Raw genomic sequence first — 19029 nt, forward strand, 5'->3', positions numbered from 1 at the left:
AAAGCAATAGCGTTATTAAGAAGCTATGGAAAAATTTGAACAAAAAATGAAGCCCATGTGGAACTGCTTCAGGTTTAGATATTTTTCCCAGTAAATTTAGTTATGTTTACTAACAGGATTATACTCTTGAGTGGCAGACACATCAATTCACCATCAGCTCTCCATCCCAGAGCCACTGGCGTTTCCCACACTCAAATGGTACAGAACACAGGAACAGAAAGAATAAGATTTCATTTATCTCTTCAATCTCTCAGTTAGAGTTGATAACTTCTGACACTGTGTTTTGTATCGGTCATTTGTATTCATAAAAGCATCACTAGACCCAGTATAAATTCAATTAGCCCCCCAAATATATACGTGCATGTGCGTGCATACATATACACACACACATGCATAAATAAATATGACTGATGAACAAAGAGGATAATGGAGCCTAAGACTTGCCAGTATCAGTCAGATGCAGAAGTGCCCTAAGCTATTGCTAAGCACTGCAGATGCCCTTGACTGGCAGCAGCAGGGCCTCGCACTGTTTGTGGCATAAAAGCCAATGCTGGAGCAGCGGCTCAGCAGCATGAAGCCCTCCACTGAACGAAGCTTTAAGCTGGATAGAATCATAGAATTGCCCAGGATGGAAAAGATCTTAAAGATCTTCAAGTCCAACCGCAACCTAACCATACTACCCTAACAAATAATGCAGGAAGATATAAATTTCGCTAGTGGAAACAGGACAGGGCAGAAAATGTTGTGGCTTTATAAAGCACCCCTCTTCCAGAAGTTCCTCTTCAGTTCCCTGCAGAAAAGTGTTGGGAGCATCAATGATGGCCAAGGCAACCCCTGAAGCTGACACGCACTTAGCACCAGCATGGGAGAGTACTTAGAGAAAGCAATGGTGGTCAGGTAAGATTATCTCCTGCAGCTGGGAGGAAAAGGGCAGAAAGTAATACATGCTTTTAGACACAGAGCAGAGCAGAAGGTTTCTTCATTCACTGTGTGGCTGGAGGAAAAGATGGCCTCTCTCCATAGCAGGGAAGTCCCCCACACTGCCTGATCAACTTTCCATCAACTCCTAGTAGCAAAACTTCTGTACTTGTGGACTTCCTACCATCCAGCTAAATTAGGGCAACAGAAGCAGTATTGTTAGAGGCTGTAATTTCAACCTCCGAGGGCTTTTCCAACCTCGGTGATTCTGTGATTTTCACAAATGGTTTTCAAGGACAAAATTATTGGAACCAAGCAACATTCTTTCATTTAGGAAAGAAAAATTTGTAACAGCCAATTCTCTGTCACACTCCTTTTTGCAGGACTTCCTCCATGAAATCCAGTCTGACTGCATCACTTTCAGTGATTAGCAAAGATGGACAAGAGGGCAGTTTTACACTTCATAGCTCCAAGTGGATGATCAAGCAAGAATTTATATATCCAAACAGGCACTGAACATTTCTACATGTTGAACTCAATAAAGCTCTAATATACGTCTGATTAAAACCAAGCATGACTATTTCTTCTTTATTCTGAGAAGTCTAACCCCTGCAATTAGATTTAGTTTGTTCATTGCTCAGAGCTCTCAGATCTATTCATGAGACAAACATGTCAAGGGACAGAAATATCTGTGATGTTCCTGTCACTTAAACTTTGCAGGGAGAACAGCTGTACTGCAATACTGAGCAGATGCTGAAGATGACCTAGAACAGATTATCTTACAGTCTGCTTAATACGAGTCTTTTTAGGAGCTGCTTTATTGAATGAGGCTGACATTTCACCTAGTTGGCTGTCTGGGCTTTGACATGTCTTGGGATGAATGCTCCGAAAATATGGGCTATAATTAAAAGGAGCAATGTATAATGCTTGGATGATCTTCAACTTGTTGCTAGCAGGCTGCCAGCATGGTCATGTGGGACAGTATATATTGACCAGAGTTGAATAAATTAGAGGTATATTGGATTTTAAATCACATATTGACTTGTCCCTTGTGGTCCTTTCTTATACACTAAGTGATGGACTCCACTTCTCCACTCCTTTCCTTCGCATTTCAAATAGAACGTGAGCAACTGAGCAATCTCTTCTGAAACTACCCTTGGAACAGCAGGAGCAGCCTTTGTTCTGCATAGCCACAGACACCAAAACACTCTGTGACCACTTCTCATTTATACTGAAAGAGTTATGTTGTCTTAGCCTTAGAAAGCAGAGTGTTTTTTTTATGGTTTGGGTTTGTTGTTGCTGCCTGTGTACATAGAATCAAATGTGATCTTATTTGTTAATAAACACATCCCTCACAATTTGGATTTGGCATTTTGGAAAGGCCAGCCATTTCTTGAAAACATGGCTACAAAACAGGAGTGAACTCAGGTCAAAGACAACAGGACTATTTTAGGAGTGACTATTTTTTTTTCCATCAGACAAGACTCCAGGCAATTTAGTTTAACTGTCCAGTTTCTCCATAAGAGAGGAAGGAATTGGAGAAAAAGACTTCATCCAGAGCCTCACAGCTCCCTTTATGCAATGTATGAACACGTATCAGTGCAGTTAGGAACGCAGACAGCTCTACACCGCTCCTCTACTGAGCAGGAGCTACTCACATCAGAGTCAGGGAAATCTGCACCGCAAGCGGTTGCTAAACAAACACTCAAAACAAAACATCAATCATCTGAGTCATGCTAAAGGATTTTGACACCAGTTTTGAGAATCAGACGTTTGACTTTCATGTCTATATTTGCAATAGGTGGGCAAACACCCATCATATTAAAGAGACATCTAGATGACACAGATGTCTGTGAAGCCTGAACTTAGGTCTCACAGACTGTGCCTGAACCTTGTGATTAGATGAACCACACACACAATGCTTGGTGCATTCAGCACAGGGTTATGCGCAGCCAGTCCTCACCTCAGGTTCTAAGGCAAAGAGCATTTTCCTCAGGATGCTCTGTCTGTCTCTGCCATAGGAAATGCACCCTGTGTATCCTGCCTGAAGGCAGCAGCATGAGGACGATGAGATGCCTACAGCCTCCTCAGGTCCTCTGGGAGCCCAAACCAGGTCATCACACAGCATGTGGGAAGCTGTGCTCAGGGGAAGCCAAACCCTGCTCTCACATTCTGTTTCTGTACAGAGGAGTTAAACCCTATCCTCCATTTTGCTATGACTGGCCTTGACATCCAGCTGACAACTCCACCCCCCACCACGGTGAGCTACAAAACAAGCACGTTATCACAGTTCCTGCTCTCATGGTCCTGGGGCTGCTGCTTGTCAGCTGGGGAGCAGTTTGCGTGCAGCGTGCACCGATGTGTGCATCCGGCCATTTTCCTTGTCCTTTTGTGCTCTTGTCACAGCCTCAGTGGCATACATTAAAATGCTTGTTCCCTGCCTTACTGCTGTTGAGAAGGAAAAAATATTCCTGAAGGCTACAGCTCTACAACTGATTGACTTCTTGTTTTTCCCTCAGAGGGACCGGAGGGGAGGCTGGGTGCAGCCCTGTCATGTGGAACAAGTACTTTTTCTCCCCGTTGCCATGGTGACTGAGCTGCCTGGCTGGGCTGCCTCCAAAAGGTGCACAAAACCCAGCCCCGATACCCAGCACTGGGACCATGGAGGGAGAGGGTGGAAAGAGGGAGGGGACAAGGGCAGCACGGCCAATGTTTGCAGCTGGTGAACTGCCATAAAGAGGCAATAGGCAATATGCAGACTTAACAGCTGTTCTCCAGTAACGTGGGCCTGAGGACTTTGAACACAGCAATGCAGGCTGATGTCTACTCATTCAGTAACTAATACGTACACAAGGTACACTTGCTACAGCAAGCAGCTCACTCTACCTTGAACCTGTCCTTTTTGCAGTATGGGTCCCATACAGTAATAAACAACACGAATTTCAGTTTCACCTCCTGGTCATTATTCTATTTCTGTCATGGTCTCAAAATCATACTGCACTGGGAAGAGCCAGAAAAAAGAAAATGCTTACAGCTGCAAGAACTCGCAGTAAATGGAGCTCTTTCCAAATAATGAGCTATTAACCCCTGTCACTGCCGCACAGTCATTGCAGTGGTGTCAGAGACTGGTGCATCAATAAATAACAACATAAATTAGAAGTGGATGTGAATTTGTTTCTGTAGATAATTCCTCTTTGACATGAACAAATTGGAGAAACTGGGTGGAAACACGCTTGTGCTGAATTTGGCTCAACAGAAAGGAAAGGCCCTTAATTTTAGGTTTTCTCCCTAGTGAGCACTATTCACACGCTCATTATTTGGGTCAGAATATAGCTTGTGGGATTGTTTTCCAGAGATATTTTCAGAGCAAGCGAAACCCTTTCACCAGTCAGGGAAGCAGGGAAGCCCGTGGGGGATGAAAGCAGACTTACGGATCAAAGGCTGCTAGCAAGAAGTTGAGCAGTAAGCTGATGGACTGCTCCACATTGATCTGGTGGGTCGTCGGCATCCGTTTGTTGAGCTGGTAGAAAATAGTTGAAATCACAGCTTCCAGGCGAGCCACGTTCAGTTCGATGCTGGGATCCAGGTTGTTGAGGGCATTTTCCCGTAAGGCTTCTATCACGTTCCAAATGTCCACCAGGTGCACTAGGGGACAACACACAAACAGTAAGGGGGACACGTTCCTAGACGATCACGCAGGAGGTGCTTCAGGAAACATTAAATGAATGTATGCATTTTCCATCACCGAGAATTCAATTTAGTGGAGGGAAGAGCAAATGAAAACCAAATCCATTAATAAACAAACCATATACTGTTACCACTATCTGCAACGAGTACAACTTCAGCTCAGGAAATCACTCCTCGTTGTATGAAGTGTTCAAGCAAAAATCTGTATTTCACTGAAACCACTGGAAGGAAAACGCACGTTAATAGTTTTTCTGAACCGCGTCTCTATGGATACCCATTCAGAAATTACTCTTAGATATTAATTTGCATAGCATATGGGCTTTTCAGAAGAGCCTATGAATACTAAGTGCTTAACACACACTGACATTTTGAAAATGCTTTTCAGCAATTTGAACTGAAAGCAAAATATTTTACAGAAACAGAGTTGTAATTGAGTCAGGGCAGACAAACTACATATAAATAAAGAACATGTAATGAGTGATCCCTAAGTCACATTTTGGTCTTCTAAATATATTTTCCAAATGATTTGTTAAATCTCTCTCTTGATCTCCTGATCTAGGCTGAATTTCACAGGGGCTGGTTTTGCCTGCAAGGACAGCTGAAAGGACAATCTCTGCTCAGCCCTCATATTGTATCCAAACAGAGATCTTGTTTGCATAGCAGTGTTACAGTGACTATGATTGGCTTGCTGCAAATTGGCAGTTCTTGAAGCGGTGGACCAAAAATCAAAAAGAAACACAGTCATTCAAAAGTTAGATTTAGCTTAAACACAACTAAAATAAATCATCTTATTTTTTTTTTTTTTTTTTTAATCTTAAGTATTACCTTCTTTCCTAAAAATTTCAATAAGAGATAAATCATGAGATTCAAGGTGCAAATTCTTTCTTTTTACCAGAGGAACTACTGTACAGTTCTTATTAGTTAGCATAGTGATATGTCTTCATATCGAGAGCTACCTGTATCTGGATGAAGATGCATTTTATTGCAGATAGAAATGAGTTCTAATCCTCATCATTACATTTTCAGTTGCTTTGCAGGCAGCTCTCAGACTGCAATGTGGCATGACGGTCTGATGGCAGAGAAATGTAAGCCAACACTAGTTAGATAAATGGAACTACACTGACTCTGTTTACTTAGTCTAGAATTTTGCCAATTATTGTTTTTTTTTACTTCTACCTCAGGAGAAAAAAAATATCATCTCTATTGCCCTGCTACTGCATATGTAAGCTGCAAGCCCAAGGAGGAACACAGAGCATACAGGCAAGTGGCAACAGCAGCAGCAGCAACTACTCAGGCATTATACAAGGTACTTTTCCCCTTCTTCTTGCTGCTCCCTAGCAAATAATTGGGAAAAATTGCAAGATGTAGTTCCATTGTTACACTAACTGCTTACTTGGCCTTTATACTAAAAGGAAGCTTCTACAGCCCACCTTGTCTGCTTGACCTTGTCAGGAAATCGTCTTCAGAGAGCCATCCTGAATGAAGGCAGGGGGGTGAACACAGCCTCTCTGAACTCATCCTTTCTATCTTTCAGAAGAACACATTCCCCAAAACAAATCCAGTGTAAGACTCAGATCCTGTTAAAGTAGCCATTCCCATTCAAGCAGTTTTCACTGCCAAGTTGCCCCTGAGGTAATCTCAGTAAACAGGAGATGAACAATCCTAGAGAAGACAGGCTGTACATAACAACGTGCTAGGAAGCTTCTCTACATAGCTCAGAAAACAGATTAGACAGGGGACAGAAGTCATCACCAAAAATCAAGCCACTGTCTGGTCCAGGAGAGAAGTTAATGTATTTCCCAATCTGGGTCACCAGCATAAGGTAGCAAAGAAAGAAACACAGAGCAATACGCTGGAAGACGCAGCAAGAGGCTGGCCCTGTTGCACTTATTCTGTGGCCTTCTATGGGGGAAATGGTAGGCAGAAAGCAAAGGTTGACTGAGAAGTTTCCATCAGGGTCCAGCTGCTGCATGCCATGAGATTGGCCTCTGGTAACAGACAAAAGAGATGAAGAAGGTGCTTCCACCAGTAGGGGTTTGTGTGCAAACTGTCAAACCTGGGCTGCAGCTACACTGAGAGGTGCCAGTGTCAGCAATGACAAGGCATAATGAATAGGAGAAAGGGAGAAATACCCACACAGACGGCTAACCTTGACTTGAGGCTACACTAGCAAGATAGCAAACCCAGAAAAAGCATGAACAGGCTTACCAGCTGAACAGCACTGCTGACCAAGGCAGAAATTACCAGGGCAATCTAGACATAAATATGGAATAAGGATGTAAAATCAGCAACATTGCGGCCAGTAAGAAAGGGACAAACAGGGAAAGGCTGCTCATCTGAGAGGAGATGAGAATAAGTGGAAAAAAACCCACAGTGTGATGGTGGAAGAAGGGAATATAAAGGACAACAAATCATGTCATTGGAGCTGCTTGGGGTACTCTTCAAGCAGCTCTGCACCTGATCAGTGCAGAGAAATGAAGACAGCAACAAGCCTTGTCCTGCCCACATGCATATTTGGTTCACTTCTGCCCCTGCAGCATTTCTTCTTTTCGCACTGATACTACATTTCTCATAACACAGTCACATCCAGAGTTAATTTTGATGATGGTTTTCAGAAGGGAAATATCCAGAGGCTAGCAGAGGTGAGACTAATATCAGCACGCTAACACATTCAAGTGAAAAATATTGTTTTTAGCATTACCTCTAACCTGAAAGCCTCACAGGCTGTCCTGATGTTCATTCGTATGCCACAAAGGTAGGGCACACATCTAAGAAAATGATTTAGTGGAAACTGCATAGCAGCAACCGTCCCCCACCTACCATAAAGTATTAGTCTCACAGAACTGCTGTGCATTTGATATTATAAATAATTTTACTTGGCTTTTTTTTTTGCTTTTTTTCCCCCCCCAAGAAACGCCTTGGTTCCACTTGAAGCCAAATAATCAACAATCCTATTGCACCATTTTATTTTTCATTTTACTCATGAATTTTAAATTTATTTTACAGAAGCTCCTTCCTGCAGGAAGAAATGAAAGACGGATAAGATCCAAACTTTTTAACATCTGCTAATTTTGAAAACATCTCTTTAAATCTCTAGCTCAAAATTACTAATAGAGTTTGCTAAACTGTTGTTATGAGGACTTCCCCAGCTTTTACTCAAGTTGGTTGTTATGGGCAAGAGTTTGGAACTCACCTACCTAAGCTTAATCCCTTAAAAATTGGTAAACTGAAAGGCATCTAAAACCAGCTCTAGTAAGAGACAGATGAGGTGAACGATGCTTTGAAGGTGCTTTTCTATTTCTTTATTGACTAGAAAGCATACAACAACAAGCATACCTGAGATGTGACCTCAAGGCTGGCAAGGTTAACTGAGATGAATCCCACACTTTGTTCTTTAAGTAGTAAGGAAAGATGCCTTTTTTGTTCTGACCACTATGTGGCCTATAATAATTAGGTTTTATAGAAAATACAAATAATAAATAATTTAATCTCTATAAAAAGTTATCAGATCTTACCATAGCCACCTCCTCTGCATCCCTTGACTTAGCACTGAGTGCATCTGGGTGGTACTGATCACTCAGAACCCCATTTTTCAAAAATGTACTTAGGCAGTAAGCAAGCTTAAGTATTATACCATGTTGCCTGCCTAGGGTGGGAAAAAGCAGAGGCAAACATTGGCCTTTATAAGCTCCATTCTGTCTATCTGTACTATTAGAAACTTACGTCAGTTTCAAACTGCAGCTAACAAGGTACCTATAGCGTCACACCCTTTTCAACGCAAAACCAGAATGATAACCTTGCAAACTTCCCATAAGCTTGTTTCCCTCCCATTTTACTTTTCATCCTCTCCATCATTCCGCTATGCCCAAGTATTCATTTGCCCATCCCTCAGATTGTCTTAATCTCACTGAAGAAGGCATTTCTCCTTACATCAAAAAACATGTAGTGCAATAAAACCTGAATCTGATTTCTAAGTACTGTGGTGATAGGAAGTTTTCAGTGTAACCAGCTTACAAATACTATCCAACATTTTCTCTCAAAAAATCTGCCCCAATTCCTTCAACAAAGTTAAACTGTAGGTTTGTCTTAGATTCTGTAATAGCTACTGTGGCAGCTCTTGCTGCCTTGTGCACTTATACTTTTATACCTTCAACATGAAAAAAATGCCCTTTCTCAGACAGATATCTGCTAATTGTTTTCACAGAGTCACCAGACTACCACTACACATCAGGAACAAAAGCTGCTCATGTCTAGCATCTATGTGGAGTTAAAGTGATTCAAAGATATACAGCCCAGTGAAACGTCAATTGCAAACTGCTGATGGGCAGCTGAACTCCCACTGCCTTTCTTCAAAGGAATAGGAGAAAATAAGAAAAAGGGCTGAGATAAGGACAGGGAGATTGCTCAACTATTATAGTTACGGGCAAAATAGTCAGCATAGGGAGATTAATGTAATTTATTGCCTATTGCTAACAGACAACAGCAGTGAGAACTAAAAGCAAACTAAAAGCACCTTCCCCTCATTCACTTTCTTCTCCTAAGCAGTGCAGGGAATGGGAGCTGAGCTCAGTCTGCTACTCCTTCATGGTCTCTCCCTTCCCCAGCCCCAGTGTGGAGTCTGCCTCATGGGATGCTGTCCTTCCCAAATTGATCCTGTCTAGGCTTCCCACAGGCTGCAGCTCTCCAAGCACCGCTCCAACTCAGGTTCATTCCACAGCGCCCACCCTTTAGGAGTTGTTTCAACATGGCTTCCCTTGGGCAGCAGCTCCCCCAGCCCTCCTGCCCATCATGGGCTCCCCTCCTTAGGCTGCAACCCAAACGCAGGGCTGCTCCTGCAGAGGCTCTCTGCAGGCTGTGCCTCCTTCAGGCCTCATCCACCACACAGTGATCTCCTCCAAGGCTGCACGTGGAGATCAACTCCATGGGGTACCCACAAAGGGGACTTCTGCACTGACCTTGGTGCCTGCAGGGCTTTTCCCTCACATTTTATCACTCCTCTCCCAGCTGCTGCTGCAGTGTTTTTCCCTCTCTTAAATCTGCTCTCTCAGAGGCACAAGCTCAGATTTGGACATGGCAGGATCCTTTTGGAGAAGGCTAGAGCTCTCTCTGATCTAACATGGGACTCTTCTCACAGCTACCCACCCCTGCCACGTAAGCACAACACAACTACAGAGCGCACAAAGCAGACGAACAGCACTACAGACGGCTGCCACTCACTTATTTTACACAACAATCATTAGTAACAAATGCATTCTCGGAGGAGGCACAACCCGAATCATAGAGAATTAAGATTAACGTATGGAAATACACTCCAAATAACAAATGTTATTTTCTTCAGTGAAACTATTTCACCTGGTAAAACAGCATTTGGAGAGAGAGACAATTGCCAGTACATCGTAAATGAATTGATCTCTCTCTGCAGCATTTAAATGTGGATGGAAGACCACCGTCTCAGTCTGAAAAGTGTTTTGCATTTTCCTCTATCCAAAAAGCTTTTATACATTCCTGAGGATTTACATCCTGCCATTCTCCCTTTATTTGTGTTCAGAACATCCTTTCCTATTGCTTTTTACTGATTTGATACTATGAAAAATAGGAATTAGAAGCCACAGGGCAGAATTTCACCATTCTACAACTCTGTCAGGAAGTTGATTTTTGAAGGAGGTATACTTGATACCATTGGAGAGAAGTTTGGACAAAATTATGTTGCTTACTATAAATGCATACGACAGTTTCACCAATTTTGATCTTCCTTTTCTCTCCCATGAGTTCTTTAGCTTCTACATTAGGAAGAAATCAATGCACTTTTATTTTAATGGCTATTCTTAAATAATAGCTTTCTGTTTGGTAGATTACAGTATAGACAAAGTGTGAGATAAGAGATGGACTATCCTTTTTTACTCAGCTTAAAGCAAAGAAATTAAAATTTATTTATAAGCTGAGAAATGAAGTCGTCCTCCCATCATGCAGTTTATTTATAGTTACCATGAGATACAGAAGCTGTGAGATAATCTTGGATATATCACTAATCTCAAAGGAGGCAGATTACTTCAAACATCAGCTGCCAAGAAATGCTGTTGCCTGAAGCAAGCATAAAAAAGAAAAGTGTAGTGGAAGTTATCTTCTAAGTGGAAAAAGCAACAATAAAAAAAAAACAAAACAGAGGAAGAGTTTGTGTGCTTAAGCCTTCTTAAGATTAAACCAATTTACTTATGCAAAAAAACAAATCTTTTCTACAGTATTTTTTGTACTCCACATAAACCATGAACTCTACAATGTTATTTTTCCATTTATTATTAAATGAACATGGAAGAGAAGACTGTGTTTAATCAAACACGGGAAGCAACTAAATTATGGCTTTAATAATCAATTCAAATTTGCTTATCTTACAGTAGGCCTAATTACATCTAAGGTAAATATGCCCAACTGACAGTTACCACAGAATTCCACCTTGACAGCGTTTGTTGGTGAATATAAGAACAACTTTTAAAGTAGTATTAACTTAAATCATTTCAAAAATCTAAGAATACATTTCATTAAAATTTTAGTTCAGCACAGTTCTTACAGATGTGCCTGAGTTTAAACATACCAGCATTGTAATTTGAAATCAATGGCACTTGAATGTATTGCAGGTATTCAATGTGGATTTCATTAGAAGTGAAAGACCTACGCTTCCTTGTCTAGCAATCTCCCGGATATTATAAAATGTTAGATGATTCTTCTCTTTCAGATTAGAATCCATGAACCCATCACCAATGAGGGTGTGCAGCCATTTGTCATCATCACTGTTGTGAAGCCCTGGGAAGTCACTCACTCTTTCTGCTTGACTCCTCTTTTCTGCTGTCAGGAGGGTAATGGAGCACTGAACAAGGTATTTTCTCACTACAGAACACCTGTTTGTGGCCAAGCTGCCCCTCATACCAAGCAGCTGCAGCATGCTCAGTAAAAGCCTTAATGTTTGTCCTACCACTACGCAGACCAAAGTGCCAACTACGATGGCTTCACATTTTCTGGTGCCAAATTACATGAAAAAGAAAATGTAACAGGGTGTTAGGTTTGTTTGGCTAAAAATGAGGTATTCCACCCTTTGGCTGGGTATGTCTGGCAACAGATGCCACCCTCCATAGCCTGGCACACCCAGGCTACGCTCACTACCCAAATATCTGAACCTGCTCCTGGAAATGTCTTCTACGCTTTGCTTCTACCTCCCTCATCTGCTTCTGCTTCCAAACACAGTTTATCCAGCACAGTGACTTCCAGCACAGCTGGGCACCCACTGGGCAGCTAATCCAACAGGCATGGCATGTCCTAAGCTAGTTTTGAGTGCTCTGCAAGCTACTAACAGCTCTTGGGCTGGTCATCATTGCTTACCAAAAACTCAAGAACGGTGAACATCCAGGTTGTTGCCAAACATGAGTTCTTTTATTAAACATATATATTATAATTTGTGTGTATGTATATATATGTACATATACACATATATATGTATATATACACACACAAATTATAATTGCATCTTCCTGCTACTTCATATGATTTCTAGTTTGTAGATGCAGTGATTGCGAGTAAATACTTTAAGCTTAAAGACGTAAGTAACAGAACATTCAGAATATTTACAGACATTCTGATCCCCAAATGCTTTAATTTTTTTTAAATATGTGTATTCCCATATAATAGTAAGAAAGATTGTAAGAGGATGATACACTGAGGTACTGATAATCTAGAGCAACCAGAGACAACGTTTCTGTATTTCTTTGTAGAAATCAAATTCTCAAAAACTGCCCCAACTCAAGCTGAATTTGGCAAGGGATGTGAAGGGTAACAATAAAGGCTTTCAACAGCAGGACAAGCTTAGTAGGCTAAGTAGGCTTAGTAGGCTATGTAGGCTGAATGGGCTATGGCACCCAGAGACAAAAAACATAGGGAAGGCTGAGCTACTTGAAGCCTTCCTATCCAGTCTTCACTGACAAGCTTCATCTTCAGGAAGATGCAGATCCCTGTGATAAGTGGGACAGTCAAGAAGAGGAAGACAATTTTGGTTGAGGTGTTTTGGAACTGGTTAGAGGACATTTAGACAGACTGGACACTCACAAGTCCATGGTACCTTATATGCAATGCACCCACAAGTGCTGAGGGAGCCAGGTGATGTCACAGCAAGGCCACTCAATTAGCTTTCAAAGGTTGTGGCAACAGGGCAAGGTTCTTGAGAGCTGCGAGAAAGTTTGTGTTAATCTCTTTAAAAACAAGCAAAAAGATCCAGCGATCTAAAACTTCATCTCAGTCCACAGAACGGGGAATGGAGCAAATCCTCCTGAAGTCATTTCCAAGCGCGTTAAGGACAAGAAAACGACTGGGAGCAGTCAGCATGGAGTTATGAAGAAGAAGTCATGCTTGACCAACCTGTCTGCTTTCCACAATGAAATGACTGCCTCCCTGGACAAGACAGAGCAGTAGATATTCTTTATTAAGGCCCTAGAAAGGCTACTGACACAATTTTCTATAATTTCCTCACTGAAAAAAATAGCTACAGACTGGACAAGTAGAAAGTGAGCTACACTGAAAACTATCTGAATTGCCAAGCTGAAAATCTTGTTAACAGCAGCACCAAGTCCAGCTGGAGGCCAGTCACTAATGGCATACCCTGAGGCATAATACTGAGGCCAAAGCTGTGGAACACCTTCATTAATGACCAGGATGATGGGACAGAATGCACGCATAGGCAGTATTCCTGAACTGCTGCCAAAGCTAGCTGCTGGATGCCTGGAAATCTGTAGGATAAAATGTATAGAGCTGAGGTGATGGATTTCAGGGGAAAAGTTTTAAACGTTCTCCAGTCCAAATTCTAGGCTTGCATTCTTGTATCCTCACCTACTGTTCTGCCCAGAGTGAAAAGTGAGTTATTTTAAAGCCTTTTGAGATTCTGATCACTCAGCACATTAAACAAATGTGGCCTGTTGGACGTGCCTGTCAACTTGGCCAAGTGCTATTAATGAGGGAGAACAGCTAGATAACAATATGCTGAAATGTGGTCTTTTTATCCTTAATATGGCAACCGACAAAGCCACCAATGTGTAAGATCACATGGACATCTCCAGTAAAATTGTCTATGTTAATTACATTTACATAAAAGCTCCTTCTCCCCCCTGCTGTCTCTTCCTGCCTATTCTATCTCACCTGTACTGACAGAAGGGCTCTGTGTGGGTGGCTGAAGAGGCCAACAGTCTCTCCAGCAGGCACCGCTAATGACAGTCGATCCTGTAAGGGAGAGCAGGGGGCAATGCATCCCACAGTGCTGGGCTGGGGAAACGGCTGCCACTGCTTTTCACCCAGCTGCTGGGAAAGGGGTTCCTTTTTTTAAACACTCTCGGAAATTGTTTATTCAAAATGCTGAATAAAGTATGACATACATAAATTAAAATAAGAAAAAACATAACTCTAAGCTCCTTAACATTTTTGTGACAAACAGGAGAGAAAGAACATTCAGTTAAAACACTGCTCTGTTACTAGAAGTCCCGTAGCTTAAATCCACACATTATATATCACTTACCTGTTTTAAACCTTGAACACATTCATAAGTCAAAGACCAGCGTGTCAACAGCAGACATGCTGATATCTATATTCCATATCCAGAAACTTTGTGAATTCTGCCCAAAATGACAATGGTACCCTTAGATTATTCATCTCCCTTATTTTTTAATATCTCTCCCTAACACCATTCTAGTAAGAAATGCCTCATTTGAGGCACTGTGTAGTCAGGCCTGAACGTGACTAAGTATTCCTTCAAATGGAGATATGAGGCAACAAAACTTGGTCAGTAAATATGGATGATACAGAACATTTCTCATTTCTCTTAAAACAAGGGCAATTAGCCTTACATCTGAATTTGTATTTCATCAGCAAAACTACAGCATTTCAAAATTTTAATTAGATATAATTCTTCTGTAATATACCGCAATAAAAATATTTTAGGAAGATGTTTCTGCACTCCCAAAAGGAGGTAAAACAACCTCCAGCATGGGTGATACCGTACCTGCAGCTGATTTGCAAAACACCATCTCTGTTATACCTAACTGGCGACAGAAAATGAATTATGGAAACTTTCAAAAAAGTGTTTCCAGGAAAAAGACATGGTCCAGCACTCCTATTTATGAGATTATACTGGAAGTTCAGAAATGACTGAGTGTCTGAGAAGAAAGCTATAATTTTACAGCCTGGCACAACTCAGCTTCTGTGCAATAATCCAAGGCAAAATAGCTTTTAAAGAAAAGGCAGAACGGAGTGCACAAGCCTTCTGTTCAACATAGCCTTGACCACAGGATGGCACTACTGGGTGCATTTTAGTAAATGCAGCACACATTGGCCATTAAATTTTAACTCTGTATTGGCACAACATCAACCAAACTAACACAAATCAAAGGTTGTGTATTCCCACTGCTGTCCCCAGAAAACTGCCTTGTCCATGAATTTAGCTGAATATGTGCTTGGAGATTCAACAGTGTGAACAACCTATAAAGGCTATCACATTTGATAGGCAAATAATGCTAAGAGGTTAAAAAAAAGGGCAGAATAATCTTCATGTTGGGTGTCCTTTTTACGGTAATAAAATCTCCTCTGGAAATATGTTTCTTCAAGTGCCAACTCTGACTAATACCGCATCTTTTTCTCCTAAGTATCTCCACTTTTTTCTTTTCTTTGGTACTGCTGCTCCCAGCTGCCCTCTACCCCTCAGAACCTCTCCATACCACAAGAGACCTTCACCACAAGAGACCTCTAGCCTCCTTACCTGCAAACAGTAAGTGTAAAGCGAATGCAAATGCTGAAAAGCTGAGTTACATTTCCCGCTAATCTTGAATTAATATGTGTTACCAGCTCTAATGATACAAAGTGTTAGCCCTGCTCTTACAGTAACTGCTGCTTTCCTTAAAATCCCTGACACTGGAAGCTTGTGATGGCAAGTAGATATTCAGCTTAACAGGTCTTCATAACCCTTTCCTCCCTCATGGCCATAGAAAAAAGTTGACATTACGTTGGCAACCTTTAAAGTTCAGTCATACCACGAAGATCAGAGAAAAAGAATGAGCACTTATACACTCAAAACTGCTTGAAGACAAAGCTCTCCTCGGCTCATCTTCTGCTTTTCAGAGTTTGACTCACACCATTTTTTTTGTTCCTAATTTTTTTTTAATCATTTAGGGTTGGCAAGACTGTAAACAACACAAGGTGCAGAATGCTAACGAATGAGGAACTGCACATCTCCCTGAATATCAAAGTAGCATTTTACATATAAGCATATTGTTAAGCTGATCCTTTTCATATTAATTTATTTCTTATGTAACATGCAGTAAATTTGGCCTACAAAATTTTCATCAAATAACTAGAGAAATATTTAAATTCATCTTAATCCTTGAGTAAACTTGCTCATATCAGAATTGTATTTTTCACCCCCCAGAACAGAAGTGACACACAAAAAAAGAGATGATATATGTCCCTCTCTTCTGTTGTCAGGAGTTAAGACCAATCCAGAGAGTTGTAGGAGCCCTTAATTTATGAGGACAAAATCCCAATATCAACCTCAGCTGTTAATAGCAAGAGCCTTGAGATAAAGTTGGATGTTCCTGTAGCATGGGACGTAAGTGAAAAAAAGCATCTTATGGCTAAAGTCATAGGGACAGTTCAAACTCCAACCTGATTTAATCCCTTGCTGAGATTGGTAATGAAAGTGCTCATTACTGCCACAGGTTCAAACTTTCACATTTAAACATCTATTACATTTGAAAACAGGATGATTTATTTGCCTAAGAAGTCTTTTGGGATCTGAGTTACAATCAGCTCTGAGATGGATCCTGGTATCCTGAAGATCCTTTTCTTTATGTTGAATTCATTTGATGAGACAATGTCTAATTCATGCAAACTATACAGAACTTTTGACCAAATCCTATCTCTGTGTTCACATAATCTTTGCGCATTTGCTCTCCTGCCATACCCCAAGCAATGCCTTCTCCAAGAGCCAGCACCCCAGTCTCTGGCTGAATCATTCAGAAACCATAACTCCAGAACCAGGTGGCAATTACAGTGGCTCCTACTTCAGTGATTTGTGGTACCATGCACTAAACCATCACATTTCTTAAGGAGAGATACTTGAAGATTAAGCCAGGAAAAGGAGAAAAGCTCCAGTTAACATAAACATTGCTTAACAATCAGCAATAATGAGAAAGGAAGCAAAAACATAGAATGTAAAATGACAGATAATCAGGATTTAGATGAAGCACCACACATCTATATCCCTTCTCCTTTGTGTGACAGAAACTCTCTAATGATGTTTTCAGGGCCCCTAGATGGAGTAAGAGCCTCAATGTACATGGCCACTTAGCTGTCATCCTTTACACATGCAATCCTTCAAGATATCCTATTCAAGATTCAAGACAAAATAAAGAGTTTCAAGGTAAAATGGGCATGTATGAAACAGGGAAAACTAAACCTGTGGAAGATCAGCACCTTTACAAGAGACGTACTATGATACTAGCATTTACTTCTTCTTACTACTTTACTACTTTATTGGAAACCGAGTTCATCCTCTTCACTAAGAGACTGATTCACTCCTCTCCTCATGACAGTAATGTCTGTGGATTCAGCAGACTTTCAATTTGTAAAGGCTGAGTATCCCTAGAACTTCTGCTGGAATTAGCCACACTTCACACAGTGATGGGTCTGAGACTCCTGGCAGCTCCCCTGCTACAAGCCTGTTACAGCCAACAACAATATCACAGGTATAACTCAGCTTGAATTTGGCCTCACGGTGGCTTAATTCAGCACAAACAAAACCGTCTCTGCAAAGCTATTGTACATCACAAACAAGTCAATGATGGGAAGCTGAGTGTCCATTGTGTAGCATCCCATAATCATAGTGAGAGCAGCACACACTGAGGACATTATATTACGCAGTCTCTTCACACTTTTAAAGGTGGGAAATTATTTTTATGGCCAACATCTTCTGTTCTCACAATTTGTCCTGGCACGCTGCATATATGCCGTATGAAATCTTCCACTAAGAATAAGAGAAAATGATAGTAGGTACAGCTGGTATGGAAAAATAGGTAACAGTAAACTCAAGCTTCTCTTTGAATATTCTAGGCATTATGAAGTTGACCTTTATTATTACAGGTACACAAATTGCCCTTTGGTGCAACTCTGAATACAAATGAATTACAGAATGGCCTGGGTTGGAAGGGACCTCAAGGATCACGAATCTCCAACACCCCCAACACAGGCAGGGCTACCAACCTCCCCATGTAATACCAGACCAGGCTGCCCAGGGCCTCATCCAACCTGGCCTTGAACACCTCCAAGGACGGGGCATCCACAGCCTCTCTGGGCAGCCTGTTCCAGCACCTCACCACTCTCTCGGTAAAGAACTTCCCCCTGACATCCAGCATAAATCTTCCCTCCTTTAACTTAAAATCATTTCCCCACGTCTTGCAATTATCAACCCCTTCAAAGAGCTGATTCCCCTCCCCTCTGTAGGCTCCCTTTAGGTACTGAAAAGCTGCAATGAGGTCACCCTGCAGTCTTCTTTTCTCCAGGCTGAACAAGCCCAGCTCCCTCAGCTGAACATGGTTTTAGAAGGGAAAAAAAACCACTTTGGGGAATTTCAGAAGCAGTGAATTACAGTAAAAAACAAGATCAAGGCCTACATTCTGACTTCTTTTCTTTACAGTACTTGCTCTCTTCACCCTAAAGAAGCCCACATTCACCACAAACAGCCAGCATGCCTGATGACTCCACAGCAGTTATATTTCCAAATGGTACTGGAGATGGAGTCTGAAAGGGAATGAAGAAGTATAGGAGATGCATCAGATCATCTAGGAAAAGACTGCAGAGGAGACAACTGGTTAGGAAAGTTGCATAGTGCCTGGCCATTATTCAGAGCTATGTGACAGCATCAAAGCCAAAAAACAGCAACAAACCAACCAACCACGAACCCTCAACAAAATCCAACTCAGCAGATGCTGTGGAAAAGGACACTTTTAATGCAATACTACAGGACATGGACAAAATGCTGGAGCTTATCTTCTCAGAAAAACAGTTTTCTGCAAGGGCTTCAAAATTGTACACTGCTCTCAGGTATGGATGGAGTTCACATGTAGCTCCTCCTTTTGCTCTGAGTTCAGAATAGAGGCAGAGTAGGTTTGAAATGATGGACCGGATCTCCCTAGGAACAAAGTACTGCAATCACCCAATTTACTGATATCTGCTCCAAGGAAAACTTCTATTTTGTTTATTTCCCCTCTCCTGGATAAATATGATGTCAAATGATAAAAACTGAGAGAATGACCAACATGTGACAGGCATGAAGTCACACTGCTTAATGCATTTTAGCACCTTATGGAGGTACTCGCATGACACTGGGAGAGTCCAGCAAAATAC

At 41.5% G+C, this 19029-nt stretch overlaps 1 protein-coding gene across 9 annotated transcripts in view; it reads right to left on the bottom strand.

Annotated features, from left to right (window-relative positions):
- The window catches only part of DTNA (dystrobrevin alpha), a 174309-nt gene that overhangs the window by 62710 nt on the left and 92570 nt on the right, over positions 1–19029 (bottom strand). For all 9 annotated transcript variants that reach the window (XM_042838690.1, XM_042838685.1, XM_042838636.1 and 6 more), the window contains exon 4: positions 4350–4563. In XM_042838690.1, coding sequence (XP_042694624.1) covers positions 4350–4563 — 214 coding nt within the window. The remainder of the gene's footprint in view (positions 1–4349; positions 4564–19029) is intronic.

The sequence above is a fragment of the Centrocercus urophasianus genome, unplaced genomic scaffold, assembly GCF_019232065.1.
Source record: "Centrocercus urophasianus isolate 14NV4802_14NV808 unplaced genomic scaffold, USGS_Curo_1.0 seq_11, whole genome shotgun sequence".
Lineage (NCBI taxonomy): Eukaryota > Metazoa > Chordata > Aves > Galliformes > Phasianidae > Centrocercus > Centrocercus urophasianus.